At 42.3% G+C, this 19,555-nt stretch overlaps 1 protein-coding gene across 1 annotated transcript in view; it reads right to left on the bottom strand.

The window, feature by feature from the left end:
- Positions 1-19,555, bottom strand: part of LOC124787862 (cationic amino acid transporter 2) — a 437,092-nt gene that overhangs the window by 45,660 nt on the left and 371,877 nt on the right. The window contains exons 7-10 of the mRNA XM_047254825.1: positions 10,336-10,494; positions 10,115-10,239; positions 5,368-5,465; positions 3,772-3,911 (exon numbers count right to left, since the gene is read on the bottom strand). Of these exons, the coding sequence (XP_047110781.1) occupies positions 3,772-3,911; positions 5,368-5,465; positions 10,115-10,239; positions 10,336-10,494 (522 nt within the window). The remainder of the gene's footprint in view (positions 1-3,771; positions 3,912-5,367; positions 5,466-10,114; positions 10,240-10,335; positions 10,495-19,555) is intronic.

The raw sequence follows: 19,555 nt of genomic DNA, 5'->3' as shown, positions 1-19,555 counted from the left end.
TTCTGTGACAGGCTAGACTGTGACTTCCTGGACTTGCACCTTAGGGTTGAGAATTGTAAGGTTCCCCTAAATGAGTTAGGGTGTGCACTACACATTAGAGCCTACCCAGGTAGCTGTGGGGTGCACACAAGGCAACTCTCCATCCAATCCACATAACAAAAGCTGTAGAAAACCCAGAAGTATCAGTGAAAATTGAAAGAAATGCCTCCCACAGGTGAGAGTATTGAAAACCTTGTGGTTAACTACCAAGTGCTGGAGTCCAAAGCACTCCTGAAAAGCAGTGAAGTTCACATAATACTAGGTATAAAAAGCTGGTTGAAACATGAATTTGATAGCACTGAGATTTCTGTGGAAAACTTAACTGTAAATCAAAAGGATAGTCCAATGGGAAATGGAGGTAGTATATTTGTCACAGTAGAAAAGAAACTCAAATTCACCAAGATAGAAATTGAAGTTGCATGTGAGATTGTTTTGGCAAGATGGATCAGGGATGGGCATAAAATGGTGATTGGATCTTTTTATCATCCACCAGACTCATCTCATGATGTAACTGAAAGCTTTGGAGAAAACCTCAGTTCGACTGTACATAAGTTAACCAATCTTACTGTAATCCAACAATCAACTGGGGAAAATTAGTTTTGGTAGTAATGTGTGTGGTACTGTATCCTGTGAAAGATTATAAAATGCCAAATGGGTTGCCTGGTTTTGATTCCTGGCTGATGCAAATTTTTGAACAAAGATGCATGTTCTACATTCATTTTCCTGTAGCATCAAATACATAAAAAGAGAAAAAAAATAAAACAGATAATCTGTAGCATTCATGACTGGTAACTGCTGGTTCATATCTCATTTCAGTCATTATTTTTTCATTCAATTACAATACCTACTTCATTTGCAGATAAAATTCATCAAATATATGGGAATTAACATATACCTAATCGTCTTGTACCATATATTTCATGAATTTTATATTTCAGTGACATAGGTATTCTAACTGGATGAAAAATAACAACAATGACAAAATGAGATTCTAACCAGCAATAACCAGTTTCTAATACTACCAATGTTTTTAAATCCATGTTTTTGTATTTTACACTTCACAGAAATGCACTTAGACCATGCAGCTTTGTTGAAAAACTTGCATCAACTGGGAATCAAACTGGGTCCACCCACATGGCAGACAAGCACTACCTCAGAACCATGTAGCCCATCTAAGAAATGGTTGTGATTTTAGTGAATAAAACATTCTCAAGAAGCTTTCAAGTTTAATTTCTCACGAATTTTTTAGAGTTGTGCCTAACTTCTTTGCCAATTTCATATCTGAGCTCTGAACTTCATGTACCACAAATATAAAAAATTAAAAAAAATTCAATTGCCATGTGGTCCCCTTGTCCATGCCAAGAAAATTTATAAGGATTTCCTTAGAATCAGCAGCAAATTTCACTGTTTTATTACAAACATCATTATACACAGAAAAAGTAGCACTTTTCATCAGTCTATTGATATTTATAATCTTTACAATAATAATTGTATGTTCAAAATTCATGTCTGTCTTCTTGAGTAAATCTAATGCATCTGTATTTAAGTGTTTAATAGCAAGATCTTGCTATTTGTTAAAAAGAATTGACTTACTTACTTACTTACTTACTTACTTACTTACTTACTTACTTACTTACTTACTTACTTACTTACTTACTTACTTACTTACTTACTTACAACAGTGAGACATCATTTGCCTTATGCTAAAAACATGTTCTCTTACTTTTCAATTTTATCCCGTGTATCTTAAACAGAGCTGCCATGGCATGCCAAACTTCACATGTGCAGCATGTGCGGACCGTGGGTGGGTCCAAGCCCAGCCTATCACTTTGCCTTTGCTTGGTCCTTCTCAGAGGTACCCAAAACAGTGCAACATCAATTTTGCATTGCAATGTGGCATTTTGCGGTCAGCACAACTCTCCGAGTTCAGCAGAATCGCAGTGTCAGCACTGTTTACCCTTCACTACTTGTTGGTGGTATGAAGGGTGTTCACAGGTCCAATGGCTGTTTGCACAAAGTGAAGCAGTCTAGCAATGTATCATCACAACCATTTAAAATGACTGGGAATGACAGAAGACAGGGATGAGACTTCTCAAATTGCTTAAGTGATGAGTACTGCTTATTTGCTATGAGAAGACATTATGATACCATGCAGAAATAATTTGAACTTTTAGATGACAATGAAAGGGCAAAAATTTACAATGATCAACAGATGGTATTCATTGTTCTGTACATCAAGAAGCACTTTGTGCTAAATTTGCAGGCATGGAGCACTTTAAGAAATTAGCAGTACAAATAGTAAAATTTCTGAAATCACACCCCTTATTCCATTCTCAGTTGCAACAGTTTTCAATGGAAATGAACAAACAGCATGGAGACTTCATATATTACTGCAAAGTATGTTGGTTAAGTCAAGGGGCATGCCTGAAATGATTTTATAATTTACATCTTCTATTGTTGAATTTACGAAGGAAAAAGAAATGCAGGAATGAAAATTTGAACATCCAGAATTGACTGCAGACTTTGTACTTGAAATGGATCTGACTGCACACTGCCCACAGAAACACAATCCAAAGTTCCTTCTTTCTTATCTGATAGGAATTCAAGTAAAAAGAAAATAATATTGCAGAGGGATACGCCGGCCAGGCTGGCCGAGCAGTTCTAGCTACCACAGTCTGGAACCGCGCGACCACTATGGTCGCAGGTTCGAATCCTGTTACGGGCATGGATGCGTGTGATGTCCTTAGTTTAGTTAGGTTTAGAGCCATTTTTTTGTAGAGGGATACATTCTGACAAAAACAATCCAGTTCCCAGAGCTCACTGGCATTAAAAAAAAAAGTTTGAAGAATGAAGAATTTATTGTGGTGTTGCAAGAATTACAGTGATAGTTTTATAAAGGTTTCAAGGACACTGTCATTCTTACATCTATTTTCAAGGTGTTTTTGAGACAGTTGAAAGTACCCTGTGCATATCCAGATTTAACTTATTACCTGCAAGATAATTCAAATTTTAATTACAAATCTTTTTACATTAAAACAGTCCAGTACGTCTGCAATGTTTTTCTCAGGTAGATTTTCCCAATCTCCAAAATGTGGTTGTTCAAGTGCTGCATTATTTTGATCAATGTATTTTTGTTTATGACCTTTTCTTTTATTATGAAACTAAATAAGTTACAATTACATGGCAATTTGACTGCAAAACTCTTTGAAAATATCCACGCCTGTCTGTATGTCGATAAATTCTACCAGATAAAAATTATGTTATGTCTTCAGAAATACTGAACACCTGCTGCTTGTGATCTATGCTGTTAACAAATGTCAACTATACGACCTGATCGTATGCAGTATGACTCCACCGCCATTTAAAGGCAGTGCATTCACTGATGTCCCCTCCACCCTTCTCACACTCAGATAGTATTGTGTGGCAGTGAGGGAAATGTGCCAGCTAGATTGAGTGCCTTGGGCCTGGGCATGTGACTGAGAACAACGTAGGGAGACGTGTGTGTGTGTGTGTGTGTGTGTGTGTGTTTATTTTTTTTTTTGTTTTTTTTTATTATGAGTTGTCTCCATTATCCCCAATGCCCTAATCATTGACAAAGTATTAAAATTAAAGAGAAGTGTATACATGTGTTAAGCAGGATTAGGACAGTTTCAATGACCAGGTTTTACTTCTCTTATGACTACATACTTTTTTGCAATGTTGTCAACATATAACATTGGACAAAACACTTACCAGCAAAAATACCTGAGACCACTGTTGCCAGAACAGGTGTCTGTGAGCGTGGATGTACTTTAGCAAGGAACTGGAAGAGTAAGCCATCACTTGCCATAGCATACAAAATTCTTGGCAAAGGGAACATGGCACCAAGAAGACTGCAAAAATTTCAATTGTTCACATTAACAACTTTCTGTACGTACACTGTTTCATCAGTGCCACTATTGTGGCCATTTGTGAGAATGTTACACAATAACCAAAAATGAACCACATTAAATAAAAAAGACATATATTAAACCAGATCACAAATTTTACTGCAAAAAAGAAAAAGTACATGACTGTTATACATCACTCTACAGAAACATTCATTTAAATCATCATCATCATCATCATCATCATCATCATCATAATATTATTATTATTATTATTATTATTATTATTACTATTACTAAATCAGAGTGCTCAGCACTCAACAGTGATAAAATAAATCTTGTATCCTAAACATTGTTCATAAAGAGATTGAATACAAACAAGAATTAGAAAATCTCCTCGTCAGTGACTAAGTTGAACTATGAAGTATGCAATGGACAAGGCAGAGCTCATAAGAACAGATTTGTAGTGCAGAGTGCAGTTACCCAGCATTAAAATTTAGTATGGAAAATTTGTTACAAAGGCCAAGCTATGATTTTATTTATTTTTCCAATGTTGTTACTGCTCTCTTGAAATAATTTACTTGTGTTAATGAAATTCCCTCGGACCTTACTGCATAGATTAACTGGAAATACAAAAATTACTAAATTTGGTCTGCTAATTGTTCTAAGTTGAAGATGTCATGAACTGACTACATTTTAGTATGTAATCCATTGGGTACAAGGAAAATTCATTCTATGTTTTATTTAACTAACAAACATAAACATCTGGTTATGGTACTTTTGGATAGCTTTTAATTGTTCGAAACAGCATAATACGGGTTTTGTGAAGTGAAGTTCAAGATACACATAATAATAAGTACATACATTTATAGAGAAATGGAGAAAAGATTGATAGCAACTGAGGTTGACTGGATTCCGACATACAACTTAGTGCTCAAGTTTGCATCTGACCATAATCTGATGGTGGCTATTTTGTTCAAGCGGACATTGCTTTCAAGGTCATATTGATAAATAAATTGGAGGCAGTAAAATGGTTACATGATTTTTTACTCTTACAAATATTCCTGCTTCTGATGAGGTACAACATATCAATGGCATGTCTAGAACAGGATGTGATGGATTGATGGATGCATGGAAAAAGACATTGTATCTGGGTTTTTCACAGGAATATGATCCACAGGCAAGAGGTAAGCTACTCTCACAGGAATCATCCCTGATGCCCTTCCCTTCCTGTCAATCCACACCCCCCTCCCCCCCCCCCCCCCCCCTCTATTCATTGCCCTAAAATTATTAAAGATCACTATTCACAAGAGAGAGAGAGAGAGAGAGAGAGAGAGAGAGAGAGAGAGAGAGAGAGAGAGAGAGAGAGAGAGAGAGAGTTTTAAAACAGTTTGTGGTTGTCTTTCCTCATACTGTGCTTTTTACCCCTACCATGATTTTACTGCAAGGTGGATCCACTTACCTAGTGCATAGAGCAAAGACAGCTCCAGTAGTCACGATCCACATAACTGCTGGCCATCCAACTTGGTTGAACACATATGGCAGAGGGGCATGTGGATCCTAATCAGAACAACAATTAACATTATGCACAATTTTCTCAGACAAAAGAGGAATATATCTGCAACCAGTATTTACAAGGAGAACAATGAGGGTCATTCAGTAAGTCCTTAGGATGTCCAACAGATAGCACTCATAGCATCAAAACAGTTTTCTGGTAGTAGGTGATATCTGTCAGTAGAAGACAGGTGAGGTCACAGCTGTACCTATTATGTTGTTTCATCGTCTCAGTTGACTGAAGCAACAAGCTCACATTTATTTTCCAGCATGGAAAAAGGTGAATTTCAAGTGGTGATTAAAAACTTCTATTTAAAAGACTGAACACCAAAACAGATCAAAGCTGAGTTGGGTGAAGTTCACAGCTATTTGCAACTGAGTAAATGAGTTTAAATGTGGTTGTACATCCACAAAATACAAACAGCATTCAGAACATCCAGTGGAAGTGACCATCCCCAAAATGATTAACAAAATCCCTGATAAGGTTTTGAGTTATTGAGGAATTGAAGTTCATGAAATAGTTGAAGCCACATGCATATCACACGATACAGTGTTTTCAATTTTGCACAAAAAATTGGATAAAAAATTTCTGCATAATGGATGCCACATTTGCTCTCAGTGAGGAATAAATGAAACTGAATGGTTGATGCTGAGGTGGTTTTGGCATTTTCCCAGTGAAATCCTACTGGATTTCTGTGTCAATAATGAACTGTGGACAAAACATGGATACACTGCTACACTCCAGAGACTAAGGAACAATCGAAACAGTCGGTTTTCAAAGGCATATGGGCTCCAAAGACTGCAAAGATGCTGAGATGATGGCCACAGTTTTTTGGGGAGTGCAAGGAATCATCTACGCCAGTTACTTGAAACAGAAACAAACATCCAGTATCATTTGTAGAAACTATGTACTTCATCACGATTTACGGGGTGAATAAAGAAATACAAATACAATAAATGGGGAGTGTTGCGTGTTGTTATCGGACCAGTTAAATGAAGAAATCAAGAAAAAACATCCTCATTTGAAAAAGAAAAAGATCTTCTTCCATTATGAAAATGCAGTTTCGATAGCCAGAATTATGGAATTAAAGTTTGAATTGTTGCAATATCCACCACACTCACCAGATTTGGCCCTCCAGTGATCTTTTTCCAAACTTTAAAAAATGGCTCAGTGGATGGTTCACATCAAATTGTGTCATCACCCAAGCAGATGCGCATTTTACAGACCTTCTGAATTCATACTTTTCGGATGGTTTAAAATAGTTGGAGCAATGATTCAAAATGTAAATTAATTTAAAGGAGATTATAATGAAAAATAAATTATTTTCTCAAAATAATTTGTTTTTACTTTTATCTGTTTCTAAGCTCGTCTTGAATGACCCTCATACAAAAAAGGAAGGAGGATGCATAAAAATATCTAAATTTGTTAGTAACGGAGTGTAAATAATATGAACACTAAAAAATGCCATTACTGGATATGAAGAAAAGAGAATTATAGATGACAAAATGCGAGGAGCCCAAGCTAATGGAGATAATCAAACAGAATAAGTCATGTATACAGCTACAGAATAAGTCATGTATACAGCTACAGAATAAGTCATGTATACAGCTACAGAATAAGTCATGTATATAGCTACAGAATAAGTCATGTATATAGCTACAGAATAAGTCATGTATATAGCTACAGATGAGAAAATTGATATTTAGACAACAGCACTAAAATGTGATACATGAAAGGAATAAAAATCAAACAAATAAGGTACATAGTAGTTAACAAAAGTTTCTGATACAGATCAAGTGTTTTAGATGTTATTGCATTATACACCTACTTTCATTATAAAACATAGTCCAACTTTTCTAGGTAATAAGGAAAGTCAAAGTAAACTTAGTTGCCTGGAAGAAAGATAAGAGTACGTAAGTCGTCAAAACTTTGCACCCGCTACTAACTGTCATATCTTCTGGGTCCTGCATATATTTTCCTCAGTGATGGCATAATACTTCCTGCTTTTATTACTATATTCTGTGATAAACATCTTGACAACACTAAATGTCCTGCATGTTTGAAGCAGATTTATTTTATGTTTCCCACACACACACACACACACACACACACACACACACACACACACACACACACACCTCTAATCCTTATTCTTTTAGTGGAAGATTTAACTAATTCACTCAACAAAATCTCTTCATGCTACACAAGCACAAAATATCTGCATTACTCTCAACCTCCCTCACTCCCATACCCCTTCCTTCCCTTTTCTCTATTTCTTCTATCTGGTGATAGTCATAGTTTAGCCAGATGTTTTCAACTATTTTAAAAATTGTTCCAAACATGTGTAAAGCTTTGCCTAGTCCATGAACAGATTTCCAATGTCACACATTAGCCATTCATTTTAAAAAGTGTCACTTCTATTTCCAGTTCTTCCCTGGATTGAAATATAACAACCTACTTGTTCTCCTTGGCTAATAGTTTTTAGCGGGTGGACCACTAAAGCACTGTGTTCACTTGGCACCACCAACACTATGTTCATTAGACCTTCTCATCCTGTGACCCTATCAACCCTCCAGCCACTATAACAACCACAGTGCTAGAAGGATATACTGCATCATATGCCCTTGTGAGATCAGAGCTGCAGACCAACCAATGTGCACTTGCTGTTCAGCCTTTGTCAATATTGGCAAAATTTTCAACAAATTGTCAGTAACGGTCATTTATCCATTTCTCAAATTTTATCTGCTGCTTTTACTTCATTATTTATTTCTCTCTTGTTCTGCTCTTTTTTATTTATTTTTACAAAGAGCTCAGAGTAACTGAATTAGCTCGTCTCTGTATAATTATACTACACTAAGTCTCTTGTTTCTCCAAATAAGAAACCTAGTTCCAAAAGCTGGTGTTTCTCTCATCTCTTGTCTGCATGTGAGATTGTTACTGCTTGGTATGTATAGACTTTTTATTTTATCTAAGTAAAGATATTATGAAAAGGAAAGATGCTACTAACCATATAGCAGAGATGCTGAGTCACAGATATGCACAACAAAAAGACTGTGAAAAATAAAGCTTTTGGCCTGTAAGGCCTTCGTCAACAATAGACGACACTCACGCACACACTTGACTGCAGTCTCAGGCAACTGAAACCACACTGCAAGCAGCAGTACTGGTGTGTGATGGGAATTGCAACTGGGTGGGGGTAAGGAGGAGACTGGTGCAGGGATGGGGAGGGATACTATGGCAGGGGTGGCAGACAGTGAAGTGCTGTAGGTTAGATGGAGGGCAGGTGAGAGATGGGGTGGGGGAGGGAAATAGCAGAAAAGGAGAGAAAAAGACTGGGTGTTATGGTGGGATGAGAGTTGTGTAATGCTGGAATGGGAACAGGGAAAGGGCTGGATGAGTGATGACAGTGACTAACGAAGGTTGAGGCCAGGAGTGTTACAGGAACATAGGATGTACTGCAGGGAAAGTTCCCACCTGTGCAATTCAGTAACACTGGTGTTGGTGAGAGGACCGATATGGCACAGGCAGTGAACCAGTCATTGAAATGAAGGGTGTCATGTTTGGCAGCATGCTGAGCAACAGGGTGGTCCACTTGTTTCTTGGCTACAGTTTGTTGGTGACTATTCATGCGGACAGACAGCTTGTTGGTTGTCATGCTCACATAGAATGCAGCACAGTGGTTGCAGCTTAGCTTGTAGATCACACAATTCGTTTCGCAGGTAGCCCTGCCTTTGACAGGATAGGTGATGTTTGTGACCAGTGTGGAGCAGGTGGCGGTGGGAGGATGTATGGGACAGGTCTTGCATCTAGGTCTATTACAGGGGTAAGGGCCATGAGGTAAGGGCTTGGAAGCAGGGGTTGTGCAAGGATGGTTGAGTGTATTGTGTAGGTTCAATGGGTGGCAGAATACCACTGTGGGAGGAGTGGGAAGGACAGTGCGCAGGACATTTTTCATTTCAGGACACAACATGAGGTAGTCTAAACTCTGGCAGAGAATGTAATTCAGTTGCTCCAGTCCTAGGTGGTACTGAGTTATGAAGGGTATGCTCCTCTGTGGCCGAACAGTGGGACTTTGGGAGGTGGTGGGAGACTGGAAAGATAAGACAGAGATTTGTTTTTGTACCAGGTTGGGAAGATAATTATGGTCAGTGAAGGCTTCAGCAAGACCCTCGGTAAATTTTGAGAGGAATCGCTCATCACTGCAGATGTGACAACCAGGTGTGGCCAGGCTGTATGGAAGGGACTGCTTGATATGGAACATGTGGCAGCTGTCAAAGTGGAGGTATTGCTGGTGGTTAGTGGGTTTGATATGGACAGAGGTAAGCATCTCCACTATATGGTGAGTAGCAACTTTCCTTATCATAATATTGTTACATTCAACCCCAGATTTTCCATTGTTTGATTTATTTTACAAAAGTGTTGTTTATGTTTAGGATTTACATTTACCATTGATTTTCAAAGAATGGCCAAGTAATATTCTGAATGAACTGACTGCAAACATTTTTGTTAATTAACTTTAGTTACAGAATTACTAACATTGGCTACATTTTAGTATATTTTGACAAATTACAAAACTGTCCTAAGTGTTCCAGATCTTATGACTCTCTTTAAGTTCTCTCTTTAAGTTATTTGTTTAAGTTCTATTTTAACCAACCTGATCATAATATGGCCACATCATTGTCAGCACTGTTGATATACCAAAGTATGACAAGAATATGATGACGAGTGATATCACAATTGATATAGGAATAGACCGCTGTGGATTTTTTGCTTCCTCACCTAAAAGAAATAAAAGTTACTGAAGCTTTATAGTAACTACTGCACTAAAGTACTTTACGTATTGTGTATATAAATAAATTATTTAGGAAAATATACCTGTAGTTGCTACACAGTCAAAGCCCACAAATCCATAGAAACATTTTGCTGCTCCAGCCATTACACCAGCTACCCCAAATGGCAAAAATCCACCCTCTCCTGGATTTGTTACTGTAGATGGTATATCTTCTTTTAAGATTTTCCAATTATTTGGGTCAGCTGAAAACGAAAATATTTTTTAATGCCAGGCATATGGTATTGTACCCGTAGGGATGACAGTGCCATCAGTATCACAAATCGAAGGGCCGCAGCCCTGATGTGCGATATCTGTAGGACTGAGAGTCAAAGACAGTTTGATTCAGAGCTATATATTGAGTAGACATGCTATATGTTTCTCTCACTATAGACTATTGTTAACTCTTAGTGTCAGCAAAGTAATTAGTACATCTCCCTGTACCTGTAGAAGAGATCCGCCACTTACCACAGACAGAATGTGTTGTCTATTAGAAGGAAGGTATCTTGCTACATCATCAGGAAGCTAAGTTATTGTCAGGTGTAAGTTACTTCGCTGAATATATTTCATAATGTTCACTCAGTTTTAGTTCTTTGCATGAAACAACTCTTATTTTTCATCAGCCTATAATATTCTCATCCCTGCCATACTGTTATCGATTTCAGCTAATTAAGTCAAACAATGGAAAGTCCAGAATGGAATAACAATAATATGAAAAGGACAGACCACTACGCACAACACAGAGGAGAAATTGAGTTGCAGACAGGCACAATGGAAAGACTGGTTAACATTTAAGCTTTCAGACAAAAATGTGTGTGTGTGTGTGTGTGTGTGTGTGTGTGTGTGTGTGTGTGTGTGTGTGTGTGTGTGTGTGTGTTTGTTTTTTGTGGTTTTAGGGCGCACAACTTCAACGGTCATTAGTGCCCAGACTACGTTAGGAAGGCACCGCAAGGCACAAGTTTAAAACAGCAACTAAAAGGGAAAACATGATAAAAGACAGACAGACAGGCAGAGGATTAAAAAAACAGCATAATCAAATGTCCTTAGAGAGGTTTGTCAAGTTGATAAAATGAAGAATGCGAGCAGCTGCTCATGGGTCATCCGCTAAAATGGCATCTAGAGTACATGGCAGGCCAAGATCAAGACGCAGTGTGTTAAAATCCGGACAGGACGTTAAAATGTGGCGGACTGTCAGCAATTGCCCACATGGGCAGAATGGCGCCGGCGCAGCCGTCAGCAGATGGCGATGGCTGAACCGGCAGTGTCCAATTCATAACCGGGCCAAAACAACCTCCTCCCGCCGAGAAAGGCGTGAGGAGGACGGCCAAGCCGCGGGAAGAGGTTTCAAGGCTCGAAGCTTGTTGTCCGTAAGTGCAGCCCAATCGGCATGCCACAGTGATAAAATGTGCTGACAAAGGACCCTGCTACAATCTGATGAAGGGACACAACAAGAAGCTGTCTGAGGCTGTAGGACCGCAGCCTTGGCCACGGCATCTGCAGCTTCGTTCCCAGGGATACCGACATGGCCAGGAACCCACATAAAGCTAACCGGAGAACAGTCATCCCCCAGCTGCTGAAGAGAGCGTTGGATTCAGTGCACGAAAGGGTGAACCGGATACGGATCACTGAGGCTCTGGAGTGTGCTCAGGGAATCGGAGTAGATGACATAAGCAGAATGTCAGTGGCGGCAGATGTAAAGAACAGCCTGGTAGAGGGCAAAGAGCTCAGCTGTGAAGACCGAACAATGGCCATGGAGCCGGTATTTGAAACTTTGTGCCCCGACAATAAAAGAACACCCGACCCCGTCATTGGTCTTAGAGCCATCTGTATAAATGAAGGTCATATTAATGAACTTTGAACGAAGTTCGACAAAACGGGAGTGGTATACCGAACCGGGGGTAACCTCCTTTGGGAGTGAGCTGAGGTCAAGGTGAACGTGAACCTGAGCTTGGAGCCAAGGTGGCGTGTGGCTCTCGCCCACTTGAAAGGTTGCAGGGAGTGAAAAATCAAGGTGTTGAAGGAGGCGACGAAAGCGAACTCCAGGGGGTAGCAGGGCAGAGACATACAACCCGTATTGACGGTCGAGAGAGTCGTCAAAAAAGGAACGATAAGACGGGTGGTCGGGCATTGACAGTAGCCGACAGGCATACCGACAAAGCAGTATATCGCGCCGGTAGGTGAGTGGCAATTCACCAGCTTCAGCATGAAGACTCTCGACGGGACTAGTATAAAATGCTCTGATCGCAAGACGTAAACCCCGATGTTCTATGGAGTTGAGGCGGCGTAAGATGGATGGCCGTGCAGAGGAGTATACGAAGCTCCCATAATCCAGCTTGGAGCGGACGATCGATCGATATAGGCGAAGTAGGACGGTTCGATCCGCTCCCCACAACATACCACTGAGAACACGGAGGACATTTAGAGAACGGGTACAACGGGCAGCCAAATATGACATGTGGAGACCAGCTAAGTTTCCTGTCAAATGTAAGACCTAAAAATTTTGTTGTCTCCACGAATGGGAGAGCAACGGGACCGAGTCGTAAGGACGGTGGGAGAAACTCTTTGTAGCGCCAGAAGTTAATACAGACAGTCTTCTCGGCAGAAAAACGGAAGCCATTGGTGACACTCCAGGAGTAAAGACGGTCAAGAGAATGCTGAAGACAGCGGTCCAGGAAACATGGATGCTGCGCGCTGCAATAGATGGTAAAATCATCCACGAAAAGGGAGCCTGATACATCAGCTGGGAGGCAATCCATTATTGGATTGATCGCTATGGCGAAGAGAGTGACGCTCAAAACTGAGCCCTGTGGCACCCCATTCTCCTGGCGAAAGGTGTATGACAGGACAGAACCCACACGTACCCTGAACTGTCGATCCATTAAAAAGGAACGAATAAAAAGAGGGAGGCGACCGCGAAGGCCCCATGTATGCATGGTGCGGAGAATGCCCGCCCTCCAACAGGTGTCGTAAGCCTTCTCCAAATCAAAGGACACAGCCGCGGTCGGGCACTTCCGCAAGAAGTTATTCATAATGAAGGTCGACAAGGTAACCAGATGGTCAACAGCAGAGCGGCGCCTACTAAATCCACATTGTACATTGGTAAGTAGGCGTCGAGATTCGAGCAGCCAAACCAAACGAGAGTTAACCATTCGCTCCATCACCTTACAGACACAGCTGGTAAGCGAGATGGGCCGATAACTGGAAGGCAAGTGCTTGTCCTTCCTCGGCTTAGGAATCGGTACAACAATAGACTCGCGCCAGCATGCGGGAACATGTCCCTTAATCCAGATGCAATTATAAGTACAAAGAAGGAATCCTTTACCTGCAGGAGAAAGGTTCTTCAGCATCTGAATATGAATAGAATCAGGCCCTGGAGTGGAGGACCGTGACCGGGCAAGTGCGTTGTCGAGTTCCCGCATGGTGAATGGGGCATTATAACTTTCACGATTCGAGGAGCGGAAGTTAGGTGGCCTAGCCTCCTCTGCCTGTTTTCGGGGGAGGAATGCAGGGTGGTAATGAGCGGAGCTCAAAACCTCTGCGAAAAAGTGGCCGAAGGCATTGGAGACATCCTCAGGGGCCACAAGGACGTCATTCGCGACTGTCAAGCCAGAAACTGGTGAGTGGACCTTAGTGCCAGATAGCCCGTGCGGGCTACCCCAGACAACAGAAGAAGGAGTAAAACTGTTGAAGGTGCTTGTGAAAGCAACCCGGCTGGCTTTCTTGCTTTCTTTAATAATACGACGACACTGTGCACGTAATCGTTTATAATTCATACAATTCGCCACTGTAGGGTGGTGTTTAAAGGAGCGTAAAGCACGTCGACGAGCACGTAAAGTGTCTCTACATGCCGTGGTGTAGTGTGCCAAGGCAATTTGATCGCATTGGCGTAGCTTCGTTTCCTGGAGGGCTACGACGAGCGGACGGTGCAAGCGGAGCAGCAACTTCAAGTCCTCTTGGTTGGAGCAAATGCTGCGAATATTCCAGTGAATAAGTGCCATCGTAAGAAGAAAAGGAAGATGAAAGAAGAGGTCACCTCAAAGGCCGCTGAGGGCCCCGCTTCGAGCGATCACTGCCGCCGCTATCAGTAGTCGGACAGTCATCGTCCATTGGTTCTATAGGTTCATCGGCCATCTTGGTAAGATGGCCAGGAGGGGGAGCTTCCTCCGCCGGTGAACGGCCAGATGGTCGGCTTCCAGTGGTGCAGCCAGGCGAAACGGATGACGGCCTGGGGCGGCAACTGCTGGGTGGCGCAGGAGAAGAAATGCGCCTTGGCCGAGAAGGAGAACTGTGCTTCCTATGAGCCTTCTTGGAAGGTCATTTGGTGGAAGTACTGGTTGATGGCTGGGAGTTCGAGGTATGTAGGAAGTCTGCACAGGACGTTTCCTTCTTGAAGGCCCGTGCATCTGACTTCTGGGTCTTCGTCGTGGCAGAAGCTGATGAAGGGGCTTGTGTCTGTGGGGTGACGGGAGGAAGAGGAGACGTCGACCGCGCGATCTTAGCACTGGCCAAACAGACGACCGTGGTGATGAAGGTCAGATCGCATGTCTGGGTTGCCACCTCCCTGGTAGTCCGAGGAGAGGTGAGGACAGTACTGTATTTCCCCGCTGGGAGCAGCGTGGGCTTTCTACTAGCAAATAGCTTGCGAGCAGCCGAGGTGGACACTTTCTCTTTGACCCGAATTTCTTGGATACAGCGTTCTTCCTTATAGATGGGACAGTCACAGGAGGATGCTGCATGGTCACCCTGACAGTTCACACAACGAGGAGATGGAGGTGGACAGTCACCCTCATGGGCATCCCTGCCACAAGTGACACATTTAGCCGCATTGGAACAAGACTGGCGAGTGTGATTAAAACGCTGACACTGGTAGCAGCGTGTAGGTGTCGGGACATAGGGGCGAACAGAAATAACCTCGTAGCCCGCTTTGATGCGTGATGGCAGCTTAACACTATCGAAGGTCAAGAAAAGTGTCTGGGTTGGTACAAGGTCATTGTTGACCTTTTTCATGACCCTATGGACAGCCGTCATGCCCTGCTCAGCGAGGAAAGACTGAATCTCCTCGTCAGTCAATCCATCGAGTGATCTAGTATAAACCACACCACGAGACGAATTCAAAGTTCGGTGAGCCTCCACCCAGACAGGGAACATGTATAGGAGTGTGGCTCGAAGCAGTTTTTGTGCCTGAAAGGCACTTTCAGTTTCTAGTAACAAGGTACCATTACGCAACCTGGTACAAGACTTAACAGTTCCGGCTATGGCATCTACGCCCTTCTGGATAACGAAAGGGTTGACAGAGGAAAAATCCTTTCCGTCCTCAGATCGAGAAACGATGAGGAACTGTGGGGCAGGCGGTAGTACTTTTGTCACTGGTGGCTGGGCAAGTTTCCGTTTGTGCGCAGAAGTCGAGAGAGAAGAAGAGAAATCCATTGCGGAGGAATCCCCCATGATTGCCAGCATCTCCGATGGCGTGCTCCTTCCTTGTGGGGACCCTCTCAGAGAGCACTTCTGCCTTAGGTGAATGTTTACACCTCAGGTCACACCTCCCGAGAAACAGACGGAGGGACCAATCGGCATGGTCAGAAGGTATCAGCTCAGGCAATCACCCCTCCCCGGGCCTGGCCTTTACCAGGGGGTACGTACGTGCCTTACTTGTCTACCCAGGGTGGGGAATTACGCGTTACCCCATCACCAGCTACGAGCGCGAACGCGTGGGTCGGCCTTCAGGCGCGCACAGGGAGGAAGGAAGAAGAGGACAAAGAAGAGAGAGAGGACAGACTGTCTCAAACGCCGGGACGGAGACCAGAGAAGGCAAGGGAAAGAGGGCAAGGGAAAGAGGGCAAGGGAAAGAGGGCAAGGGAAAGAGGGCAAGGGAAAGAGGGCAAGGGAAAGAGGGCAAGGGAAAGAGGGCAAGGGAAAGAGGGCAAGGGAAAGAGGGCAAGGGAAAGAGGGCAAGGGAAAGAGGGCAAGGGAAAGAGGGCAAGGGAAAGAGGGCAAGGGAAAGAGGGCAAGGGAAAGAGGGCAAGGGAAAGAGGGCAAGGGAAAGAGGGCAAGGGAAAGAGGGCAAGGGAAAGAGGGCAAGGGAAAGAGGGCAAGGGAAAGAGGGCAAGGGAAAGAGGGCAAGGGAAAGAGGGCAAGGGAAAGAGGGCAAGGGAAAGAGGGCAAGGGAAAGAGGGCAAGGGAAAGAGGGCAAGGGAAAGAGGGCAAGGGAAAGAGGGCAAGGGAAAGAGGGCAAGGGAAAGAGGGCAAGGGAAAGAGGGCAAGGGAAAGAGGGCAAGGGAAAGAGGGCAAGGGAAAGAGGGCAAGGGAAAGAGGGCAAGGGAAAGAGGGCAAGGGAAAGAGGGCAAGGGAAAGAGGGCAAGGGAAAGAGGGCAAGGGAAAGAGGGCAAGGGAAAGAGGGCAAGGGAAAGAGGGCAAGGGAAAGAGGGCAAGGGAAAGAGGGCAAGGGAAAGAGGGCAAGGGAAAGAGGGCAAGGGAAAGAGGGCAAGGGAAAGAGGGCAAGGGAAAGATGAAGGAAGACAGTGAGATGGAGAAGAACAAAGAAAGGAACCAACCAAAGGAAGGAAGAAATTAGAAGAAGTGAAAAACCAAAATGACCACACATATAGGTCGTGGAACCATCCGTCTCCAGATGCAGGCGCTAACTACCCCCTTGAGGGGGAGGGACTCCTTTTAGTCGCCTCTTACGACAGGCAGGAATACCTCGGGCCTATTCTAACCCCCGGACCGGCTGGGGGTCAGCACGGAATGCCTTTTCCACAGGGCCAGCAGCCGATTTTCCTCCCAAGCCCAGAAAGCAAAGAGGGCTAAAATGTTGCAACATTACACGGGTAATGGAGCACTTCTGGTAAATAACAGGCAGATTGGAAATGAAAGCCAGTTTGAACTCTGTATGTCTGGCAGGAAGTCTCATCTAAGATGCAGATAAATCATCTCTACAGGCAGCTACTGAATGCCCTGAGCACAACTGGCTGCAAACAACAACTCATAATGGCACAAATTATACATACAAGTGTGTTTGAAAAGTCCGTGCAAAAATAAAAACTCCTTACGTGTTTGGGGTAAACCTTTTTTATTTTTGGACATAGTCTCCTTTTAGACTTATACACCTCATCCAACGCTGTTCTAATTTGTTGATCCCTTCCAAATAATAGGAATTGTCCAAGTCTGCAAAATAGCTATTAATTGTTGCAATCACCTCCTCGTTTGAATAAAATCTTTGTCCGGCCAGTTATTTCTTCAAATTGGGGAACAAATAGCAGGCTGAGGGATCCAAGTCTGGAGAATAGGGGGGGGGGTGAACCCAGTTGGAATTCTATTTCCATTAATTTTGCGACCACAATATCTGAGGTGTGTGCTAGTGCATTGTCATGATGTAAAAGGACTTTTTTGCGGTCCAATTGCTGGCGTTTTTCTTGCAGCTCAGTTTTCAAACAGTCCAATAACGATGAATAATATTCACCTGTAATAGTTTTACCCTTTTCCAGATAGTCAATGAGGATTATCCCTTGCAAATCCCAAAAGAGTGTCACCATAACCTTTCTGGCCGAAGGAATGGTCTTTGCCTTTTTTTGTGCTGATTCTCCCCTGGTAACCCATTGTTTAGATTGTTCTTTGGTCTCAGGAGTATACTAATGTATCCATGTTTCATCCACAGTGACGAAATGACACTTAAAATCCTGTGGATTCTTCCTGAACAGCTGCAAACCATCCTTGCAACACTTCACATGATTCCGTTTTTGGTCAAGCGTGAGCAATCACGGAACCCATCTAGAGGATAGCTTTCTCATGTCCAAATGTTTATGCAAAATATTATGTACCCATTCATTCGAGATGCCCACAGCACTAGCACTCTCATGCACCTAACTCTTCTGTCATCCATCACAATATCATGGATTTTATCAATGATTTCTGGAGTCTTAACCTCCACAGGGCGTCCAGAATGTACAGAATCATTTGTGCACATATGGCCACTCTGAAAATTTGGAAACCACTTACAAACTGTTCTAATTGAATGTGCAGAGTTACCATAATGTTTATCAAGCTTCTCTTTAGTCTCCTGAGGCGTTTTGCCTTTCATAAAGTAAAGTTTAATCACCACATGAAATTCTTTTTTGTCCATTTTTTGACAATCAATTGACTTCCTTGATTCACACGAATGCCAAACACAAAGAAATAGACCAATATGGCTGAAACTTGTTGTGTGTTCTTTCCAAAGCTGTTACTATCTAAACATGACCTCGATACGCATCAGTGGTGCCATCTCTTGGACTTTACATGCACTTTTCAAACACCCCTCGTACACCACAGTTCCGAGGCCATCGTCAATTTGTTTGGACAATTAATGGGATTGGGGAACAAAGCTTCATGTGTTCATGGGGTGCAGGGATAGCTCACTATTTCATCATTGTACCAAGAGTTGATCACAGTCCTCTGGTTTGGTTAGATCATTCTGTGATGATCTCAGGTGCTTACTTCTTGTTCTCTACTACAGGCTGGGGAATGGTAGGACTCCTGCAATAGGTCAGGCATGCAATATGTAAATGAAGGCAGTACCAGGCTAGTAGAGTAAGCACAATACACAAGGAGATTTGTTTCGGTTATATGATGTGTAGGTACATGATGAAAAACCCCCAGGACATTGTAAAGTTAAAATTTATTCAAAACAATACATGAAACACCGATCGACCATAAGCATTGGCAAAGATGTGAATTATGAATGTGTGGTAAGGTGCAGACAAATGAAAAAAAAACCATCATTCATTTTTTTGTACGTGATTTTGTTTCTCACACTCTTGTAGGTAGAAGTTCTGTTAATAAGTGCCATTTGGAGGATGATGGGCTATGACTGTTCTGTATCGTACATGTTTCAAAATAAGACAAAATTTCATACCAGTATTAAGTATTTTTTATTCAAGTGAAATGAAACCAAGTAAGGAGGATTTTCTTAATTATGACACACACTCATGTACTTTGAGTCAACTGCCTGCATCTACAATTGAAATGTAAGAGAAGAAGTTCGATAGCCTAAAAACTCAAACAAGCACAGAACATTTCTAGTGACACAATTTTACGATCCTTTTCAAATGTACATTTGTACATAAAAACAAAGATTCTGTAACTTACCAAACGAGAAAGCGCTGGTAGATAGACACAATAAAAAACCCACAAACACACACACAAATTTCAAGCTTTCGCAACCCAAGGTTGCTTCATCAAGAAAGATGGAAGGAGAGGAAAAGGCGAAAGGATGTGGGTTTTAAGGGAGAG

The sequence above is a fragment of the Schistocerca piceifrons genome, chromosome 3 (assembly GCF_021461385.2).
Source record: "Schistocerca piceifrons isolate TAMUIC-IGC-003096 chromosome 3, iqSchPice1.1, whole genome shotgun sequence".
NCBI lineage: Eukaryota > Metazoa > Arthropoda > Insecta > Orthoptera > Acrididae > Schistocerca > Schistocerca piceifrons.
This window is presented reverse-complemented; position numbering and strand designations above follow the sequence as displayed.